The sequence below is a fragment of the Salmo salar genome, chromosome ssa19 (genome assembly GCF_905237065.1).
Source record: "Salmo salar chromosome ssa19, Ssal_v3.1, whole genome shotgun sequence".
Taxonomy (NCBI): Eukaryota; Metazoa; Chordata; class Actinopteri; order Salmoniformes; family Salmonidae; genus Salmo; species Salmo salar.
Genome location: NC_059460.1, coordinates 75,993,115 through 76,002,955, shown reverse-complemented (window position 1 = coordinate 76,002,955; position 9,841 = coordinate 75,993,115). Strand labels below are relative to the sequence as shown.

Sequence of the window (9,841 nt, the reverse complement as noted above, 5' to 3'; positions counted from 1 at the left end):
GCCAAGAAGGCAGAGCAACGACCTATCATGGACAGACCTCTTCCCATTTTAGCAACCATTGAGCCTATATGTTCCGACCATGACAGCTTGCTATCTAGGGATACACCCAGCAGTTTAGTCTCCTCAACTTGCTCAATAGCCACATTATTACGTCTAAAAGAGGTTTAGCATTGAGCAAGTGATTTGTCCCAAAGATTATGCTTTTAGTTTTAATGATAAGAGAATAACATGAAAAATATTGTGAGCATTGCATTGTGAAAGGCCATTACTTTATATGAAAGGTATTTCTAGATGAAACACTGATTAGGTTTGGTGAAAACGTTACCGTGTGATTTTGTGTGTTGTACTTATCAATTGAAAATGTACTTAACGTAAAAAAAATAAGCTTTTTGATGATCTGTTTTTTGTACTAAGAGTTGTGAACTTTTACTGCCGACTTGTGAAAATAGTACCAAAGCGATAAAAACATTTTTTTAATCTAACCCCTATACTATGTAGTGAGCGTGGAGACGCTCTCCCTCCCAACAGAAATGCCAAAGCACAAGACACCTGTTAACCCTTTAGTTTCTATTCAGAACATGGCAAAGCGCCAGCATTACTCAGTTGGGATAAAAATACACACAACGTGCTGAGAAGATTCAGAGAAGATTCAATTATAACTTTTTACATTGTTACAACAAACGGCCAAGGTTAGCTCATAAGAAATTACTACTTCATTTGGTAGAGATGAATTTAGTTCATTAGGGCTGTCTCCCCATTGTTGAGGTCTGTACATTTCAAATTGACCAGGTTGTATGAGTTATACTGTATGAATTCACTGTTGGTCACTACCTATCAGATCAGTGTGCTGAATGAGGGGAACCACCCAACATGGACCTCTCATCATGACACCATTGGACAGATTATAGGCTATGCAAGGCCCTGTGTTTTGTGCAATCATGTGACAAAGCAAGATTTTATCCTGTATTTTAAACCTTATACAGAAATGAGAATTACACCAAAAATGAAAGCAATTGTCTGAGGACAGTGCTGGACCATCTGACTTAAAAAAGAAAAGGGGACAGTTTGATGAACATCTCTGAATAAAGGTTCAAATCCAAGCATGTCACATTATTGCACAAAACACAGGGCTCTAGATGTCACTGTTGGTCAATAGCATTGACACAAAGGTTGCTACCTATCAGGTAACTTGTGTGAGAACGTCACCACTCCTTATTCAACTTGTATGGGATGGTAGAGACTTCCCCCATTACCTGAGCTCTAGCAGCACAACGACAGTGATTGGGGGGAATTCATTAGTCGAATTCCATTGCCAAACGTTTTGTTTGACATTTACTTGAGGAACCAAACTGAAGCAAACAGAAACAAACTGTGAGGGACCTTGCTACATGAATTTTTCCAATAGAAACTAGAAATGTGTAAAACATTTTCCATTTGGAGTAAATGGTTTCGATTGCAAACCGTTTTGCAACAGAGGAAACGTTTTTCAAAGGAATCTGACTAATGAATATTCTTCTGGTGAGGTGGTCCGTTTCTATAATCTCTCAACTGACTGAATGTAAACAAAGCAACTATACACATACAAACTTAATGAAGATGGGGAAGATGGAGACAAGGGGGCATACAAAATCACCACTGACCTTTCAAATTCTGTCACTCAGTGAATGCTTTTATTTAGCTATTTGGTTTAGAACAATACAAGGCTGAAGAATGAGATAAAATAAACACGTTTAATAATGTTGACACTTGCCCAAAGGCCTAATTCATTTACATATGGAAGTGAGATGTTTTATGCAAATAAGCCCAACTTCCAGTGGGTCGTACTCGCTAGCCAATGGTGTCGGGTTTCACCGCGAGCAGGCACGACATTAGCAGCGGTCGATTGCTTCATTCATTTACTGACAAGAGTAGCGCAGCGTGTGCCAATGCAAAGTAGGCAACACTCAACCCCGCTAGGCGCTTACTTTGGTATGATATTTCGGCGGTGAGCGATGGAAATGAAAGACTCATGCAGTGTAATTTTAACAGCATACCATTCATATGCACCGTCCAGGATACATTTGGTGGATGAGGGCTATGCGCCTCCAAGACACTCTCCTTGCAGGTAACTAGCACTTTGGAAAAGCTGCAAGATAAATAACAAAATATATGTTAGCTGTTTGTTAGTGTGTATCCATTCAAACAAATAGTACTGGGTAAAGCGCTTTGAGAGCGTGGGAAATTGGGACTTTAAATGATAGTCTCTGCAGTCAGAAGTGTACTGCCTTAGCGGTGATGGTGAGTAGCCTAGCTCTATACAAAAAGCTTTGAAGATGTTTATGGAATTGTTGCGTTGGTTTCTGCATAGCACCACATACGGTATGTGACACAGTTCTGACAGGATTTGAGCATTTCTACATCAGGAAAGCCTGAAACCCCAAAAATGTTATCTCAGATTGAGAGAATTGCCAGAACATAGAAACAAACTTGGTAGGAAGCATGTTTGATGTTTTTTTTTCATTTGAGTCACAAACCATTTTTAAGAAAATCATGATGAAAGTGGTCATTTTAATCCCTTTAAGACCTATAAGCCTACATGCCTCCTGTAAAAAAATGATGATTAATTAACTGTACATGATAGACATATTGGTGTCAGTGATAAAAGATGGAGTATGTCAAGATTCAGAATTTGTTTTACATTAATTTATTCAACATAAATATTGACATGAATGTCTCCAAAGTACCCCTTTTTAATTTAGTTTATTTTTAGACATTGTTTTTAACAACATACTCTACAAGTACCTTACATTTCCAGAGTGGGTGTTCTGCTACTTTTGACGTTCTGATCCAGTTTATGACCACCACAAACACGGTGAATGGGAAAATGGATTCAAAGGAAACTCCCTCTGCAGGTGATTGGTTAATGACCTATTAGTAATGGGCGAGTTGTTTTTTTTATGGCCCAGTGCCCCCGGTGGGTGGAAATGTTCACTTAAGGACCAATGGAAGGGTCTAAAATGTATAAATTCCGCCCACCCGGGCCATGCAAAATTAACTTGCCTATTGTTGAGATGGAGAAGTATAGCTCTGGCTGGGTTGACTTTCAGGTGAGTCAAACAAAATACTCAATTTGCAGGCAGTCACTTGGCAGGCACTGCACAGAGCACAAGGGGACATTTATAAAGCCGATTATGTCTGGGTACGGCCATTGAACATAACAACTGTAATTATGTGTAATTATAAATACCTATTTTTTTTTTATATAGACACACACAAACAAAAGGGATAAGAAGTTGTTCAGGTTTCACCATGTCTCCAGTGGTGGATTTAACAAGCGAATCATCTAGGATTGCGTAGTCGTATTCATTAGGGCGCACCGTAGCAAGACATTTTGCAACAGAAAACAAAAATGTGTGTTTGTTATTGGACAAGTTCCGGTAGGCCTTGTTTAAGTGTGTTTTCCTCTGTTTTGTGCCTAGTGAATATGACTGTAGACTGATTGAACTGCCAGGTCACCTCACCTAGCTGTGTGTATGTTAAGGTTGGCTGTATTTTACTTATTTGGCAGGGCTACACTCATCTGGCATTGAACTGGAATGTTTGATGGAGTCCTCTGTTTGTTATGGTTCTGTGCTGTAAATTTAGACTTCACACAAAATTTCACAGCCTCTCTCCTCCATTCTAACCATTAATTCATTACATTAAGGGAAATATATACTACATTAGACCTATATAAATATTAGGATAAAATAATATAGATAAAATATCCTTATACAATTCTTTTTAAAGACTTAAGTATCTAAATCTGTTCTTGAGTAAGAAATGAACTCTCACACGCCGTTGACTAGATGTTCTGTTATTTGAACACTTTTTTTCTTTAGAATTCACTCTATTTCCAGTGATATGTGAGATGCTGTTGGCTTGTACTGTAGTAGGTACGATACGGTCTATGGTCTGTACTGACCGTATGTTCCACTGTGTTGCCCCACCTGAACAACCTGAGAACATCTGTCCTCCCAGCATGCCCAGTTGTGGCCAGTTTGCCCAGACGCTCCGTTTGTTTGGCTACTTGTCCCGTGTGTGTACTTGTGCGTGTCATTGACGGGTGATGTCAGCCACGAGCTACCCAGAGTCAGGCACCGACAGGGGAGCCAGCCTCTTTTTGTGTTGGAGTTTACCCTTGGGATATTATGTCTTCTCAGTATTGCTTCTCAGTATTCATTTACGTTGAAAAACATATTTTAGTGTGAAAGATGATCAAATGTTTCTGTTGGTGAAATTGTTTGAATATTTTGGTGAATATAATAATCTGATGGCAGTAACGTGTTAAGACAAAACGGCCACATGTTTTCACATGGAATGATGCTTTGACTACCAGTACAAGGTTAGATAAGCATGAGGAACATGGTGGTTCTCTCCCTCTGCTGTTTATACAAGGGTATCAGAACAGACAGTAGGCAACATCACTTATAGTAATGGCCCTTATGATGTACGTTACAGTACTTTCACTGATCAGACTGACATGATTACAACTTTCATCCAAAATATGAGCTTGTTTTACTCCAATGTTTGTAAACAAAGTTAATGTAAACAAACACCGTATAGCCTCAAATTTCTAAATCATGGATGGTCAGTCCTTGCATCCATATCTGTCTATGAATTTGAGTGGTTACATTTCTGCAGCCCCATCCTTAATTATTTTGTTGTACTTTTACCCCTTTTTTTTTCTCCCCAATTTCGTGATATTCAATTGGTAGTTACAGTCTTGTCCCATCGCTGCAACTCCCCTACGGATTCGGGAGAGGAGACGGTCGAGAGCCATGCGTCCTCCGTAACACGACCCTGCCAAATCGCACTGCTCGCTTAATCCGGAAGCCAACCGCACCAATGTGTCGGAGGAAACAACTGGCGACCAAGTCAGCTTGCAGGTGCCCCCCCCCAGTGTAAACTTGAATGAATAAAAACCGATATAAAGTATGTATGAAAGATAATGGAGCTATATATTATTTTTATAAGATCATCTTTGAGAACTAACCAGCCCCAGAATATAAACCAGACTGTCAGGGAGAATCTAAAATGTCATGTAATTTTGTTATGTTTGAGTCACTCAGATAACATACGAGTACGGCAAAACCATAGCAAAAATGTGTAGAATTGCAGGAAATTAGCTTTAAAACCGCAAAATGTAAAACACGCTAACTTTGCCTCCACTGCTTCAATCCTTGAGGAAACACTGAAATGACAAGTCATCTGAAGATCTGAGCAATAACTTTAAGGAAGGACTGAAAGTTTGTCTAAGAACAGAATTCTCTCTGGAATCAGGTTTGCCAGATTAACTGGTGACAACATCAGGACAATTCATTGACATTTGAAGGACACACTTGCTGCTTCAGTTGTTTAAACTGTTCTAGTCGTATTTTATCCAGGCCATTAAAGCCTGTGCTTTTGGGAGTGGGTTAATTTATTTTAATGAGAGCTCAGCTTTCTTTATTAATTAGCCCACTTCATTAATCATTTGACCCATAATCTCAAATGAATCTCCCAATCTAGCACCATCTGAAGTGATTGTTGAGTCAAAGACTCTTGATTGTAGAGGGCACAGCTGGTCACACCACCACGACTGATGATAAAAAACAGAAGTGGCACAAAATAATTGAACACAGAGAAATCATATGGACGCAGAGGGGATTCACCTTCACCACTCTGAGAGCGCTGCTGTACACTGGGACCATGTGTCTCTCACTCCCGGATGACATCATTCCCACAGGCTAGAGCTGTGTGTGTGCGCACGCACAATCATGCACTCTGTATTTTGGCGTGTGTGCACCTTTTTGATGTGTGTGCTGACGTTCGTTTCGGGACCGGCACGTGGGTTTGTGCATTTGGGTCACCGGCAGGATTATTTTCAAAGCTTATCCTCCATTGAGTTGTCAGACACACAATGGTAACCCTTGGCACACGGGTGTCTCCCCATGAATGTGCCTATTGTAGCTGGTGAAAGACCGGCTCTTCGCTGTCTTTCAACCGCTTCTGTGGTATTGTGTTATTGCTATATTGGTATGGTATTGCTGTGCTGTTAGGCTAACGAAGATGTTTTGGAACAAACACGACTGAAATCTATAAACATCGATATTGGGTGACTGTTTATGGGTGGCTATTTATGGGTGACTGTTTTGGTGGTTTTGAAAGACTGTTTGGAATGGATGAGTAGTTACATGTAGGATTTCTGGTTTTTACATTTTTGGTTATTGGCAATTCCATGATAACGGAGACTCAGATTTTTTTTGCTTTAAAATATATGCCAAACAAAAACCATTGATTTTCAAACTCTATGCACAAGGATTACTTTAAACAATTTACACGGAACATTTCACAAACACATTTACTAGAAGTACTGTGCAGATGCATATTTTGCTAACAGAATTACAGTAAAATCTCCCTCTTAAAAAAAAAAAAAATTATGCGACCACGTTTTCCAAAAACTCTTGGGTCTTTTTTTCTCATGGAATTTACCATATCCACATTCAGTGACTTAACTTGTGAAGTGTGTTGATGTCACAGGAGAAGTCTGTTGTGGATGGTAGCTTAGTCTGTTGTGGATGGTAGCTTTTCTATAAATCACTTCCCATTTCACTATAGCGTTTTTACGAGGAACTACAGTGAACAGCCTGAGGAAGTTGTTCTTCTGCCTGACTAAATTGACCAGCGAAACCCATTTGAGAGTAACCAAGAATTTTCTGTTTCCATCGACACATTTTTATCACCTTTTTTCATGCACCTGTGACGTAAAATAAATGGGAAATGCATGCCTTGTTGAAATGGAAATGTCACTGTGAAGCAATGCAGTCTGTTATTTTGTGGTAAGGAAGATACACTTTGATTGGCGGGTTAGTCAAGTGTGCCCATTTATTTCTGACGTCATACAGCTCAGTACTTTTATCACCTAGTGAGTGAACACGTCCCCAAAAGGCACTCATAACCTAACAGGTTTCAAGGAAACCACAATGGAAAAAAGGTCTGGTAGTTCATAAAGTACACAGAGGGATTATCAGAAACGAGAATAAGGTTACATTTGTCTCTATAACCTGTCTCCTTCCCTTTATCTACACTGATTTTTGAAGTGGATTTAACAAGTGACATCAATAAGGGATCATAGCTTTCACCTGGTCAGTTTGTCATGGATAGAGCAGGTGTTCCTAATGTTTTGTCCCCTCGGCAGGTTAAGTGAACTGAATTGTAAGTAAGTGTGCATGCGTGCGTGGTTACTGAAACTGTGGTGAATTTGAACTTTACCACTTAAGATGTGACCAAAACAAAGCACACTACTCAAGTACTTCCCACATTGACTCAGTGTTGACGTAGTGGAATTGAAACCACCTTCCTACGGTGAAGATGTTGGGACCGAAATACCTGCCGTAAATCCTTTTAAATAACATTTACATTTACATTTAAGTCATTTAGCAGACGCTCTTATCCAGAGCGACTTACAAATTGGTGCATTCACCTTATAATATCCAGTGGAACAACCACTTTACAATAGTGCATCTAAATCTTTTACGGGGGGGTTAGAAGGATTACTTTATCCTATCCCAGGTATTCCTTAAAGAGGTGGGGTTTCAGGTGTCTCCGGAAGGTGGTGATTGACTCCGCTGTCCTGGCGTCGTGAGGGAGCTTGTTCCACCATTGGGGTGCCAGAGCAGCGAACAGTTTTGACTGGGCTGAGCGGGAACTGTGCTTCCTCAGAGGTAGGGAGGCGAGCAGGCCAGAGGTGGATGAACGCAGTGCCCTTGTTTGGGTGTAGGGCCTGATCAGAGCCTGAAGGTACGGAGGTGCCGTTCCCCTCACAGCTCCGTAGGCAAGCACCATGGTCTTGTAGCGGATGCGAGCTTCGACTGGAAGCCAGTGGAGAGAGCGGAGGAGCGGGGTGACGTGAGAGAACTTGGGAAGGTTGAACACCAGACGGGCTGCGGCATTCTGGATGAGTTGTAGGGGTTTAATGGCACAGGCAGGGAGCCCAGCCAACAACGAGTTGCAGTAATCCAGACGGGAGATGACAAGTGCCTGGATTAGGACCTGCGCCGCTTCCTGTGTGAGGCAGGGTCGTACTCTGCGAATGTTGTAGAGCATGAACCTACAGGATCGGGTCACCGGCTTGATGTTAGTGGAGAACGACAGGGTGTTGTCCAGGGTCACGCCGAGGCTCTTAGCACTCTGGGAGGAGGACACAAGGGAGTTGTCAACCGTGATGGCGAGATCATGGAACGGGCAGTCCTTACCCGGGAGGAAGAGCAGCTCCGTCTTGCCGAGGTTCAGCTTGAGGTGGTGATCCGTCATCCACACTGATATGTCTGCCAGACATGCAGAGATGCGATTCGCCACCTGGTTGTCAGAAGGGGGAAAGGAGAAGATTAATTGTGTGTCATCTGCATAGCAATGATATGAGAGACCATGTGAGGATATGACAGAGCCAAGTGACTTGGTGTATAGCGAGAATAGGAGTGGGCCTAGAACAGAGCCCTGGGGGACACCAGTGGTGAGAGCACGTGGTGCGGAGACAGATTCTCGCCACGCCACCTGGTAGGAGCGACCTGTCACGTAGGACGCAATCCAAGCGTGGGCCGCGCCGGAGATGCCCAGCTCGGAGAGGGTGGAGAGGAGGATCTGATGGTTCACGGTATCAAAGGCAGCAGATAGGTCTAGAAGGATGAGAGCAGAGGAGAGAGAGTTAGCTTTAGCAGTGCGTAGAGCCTCCGTGACACAGAGAAGAGCAGTCTCAGTTGAATGCCCAGTCTTGAAACCTGACTGATTAGGATCAAGAAGGTCATTCTGAGAGAGATAGCAAGAGAGCTGGCCAAGGACGGCACGTTCAAGAGTTTTGGAGAGAAAGGAGAGAAGGGATACTGGTCTGTAGTTGTTGACATCGGAGGGATCGAGTGTAGGTTTTTTCAGAAGGGGTGCAACTCTCACTCTCTTGAAGACGGAAGGGACGTAGCCAGCGGTCAAGGATGAGTTGATGAGCGAGGTGAGGTAGGGGAGAAGGTCTCCGGAAATGATCTGGAGAAGAGAGGAGGGGATAGGGTCAAGTGGGCAGGTTGTTGGGCGGCCGGCCGTCACAAGACGCGAGATTTCATCTGGAGAGAGAGGGGAGAAAGAGGTCAAAGCACAGGGTAGGGCAGTGTGAGCAGGACCAGCGGTGTCGTTTGACTTAGCAAACGAGGATCGGATGTCGTCAACCTTCTTTTCAAAATGGTTGACGAAGTCATCCGCAGAGAGGGAGGAGGAGGGGGAGGAGGATTCAGGAGGGAGGAGAAGGTAGCAAAGAGCTTCCTAGGGTTAGAGGCAGATGCTTGGAGTTTAGAGTGGTAGAAAGTGGCTTTAGCAGCAGAGACAGAAGAGACAAAATGTAGAGAGGAGGGAGTGAAAGGATGCCAGGTCCGCAGGGAGGCGAGTTTTCCTCCATTTCCGCTCGGCTGCCCGGAGCCCTGTTCTGTGAGCTCGCAGTGAGTCGTCGAGCCACGGAGCAGGAGGGGAGGACCGAGCCGGCCTGGAGGATAGGGGACAGAGGAAATCAAAGGATGCAGAGAGGGAGGAGAGGAGGGTTGAGGAGGCAGAATCAGGAGATAGGTTGGAGAAGGTTTGAGCAGAGGGAAGAGATGATAGGATGGAAGAGGAGAGAGTAGCGGGAGAGAGAGAGCGAAGGTTGGGACGGAGACTTGGAGGGGAGTTGCAATGAGATTAGTGGAAGAACAGCATCTAGTAAAGATGAGGTCAAGCGTATTGCCTGCCTTGTGAGTAGGCGGGGAAGGTGAGAGGGTGAGGTCGAAAGAGGAGAGGAAAGAAGGAGGCAGAGAGGAATGAGTCA

At 43.2% G+C, this 9,841-nt stretch overlaps 1 protein-coding gene across 1 annotated transcript in view; it reads left to right on the top strand.

Moving 5' to 3' along the window:
* The first annotated feature begins 1,848 nt into the window (after nt 1-1,848).
* LOC106579655 (rho GTPase-activating protein 18) overlaps nt 1,849-9,841 on the top strand; it is a 38,786-nt gene continuing 30,793 nt past the window's right edge. The window contains exon 1 of the mRNA XM_014159779.2: nt 1,849-2,104. Within this exon, the coding sequence (XP_014015254.1) occupies nt 1,992-2,104 (113 nt within the window). The 5' untranslated portion in view covers nt 1,849-1,991. The remainder of the gene's footprint in view (nt 2,105-9,841) is intronic.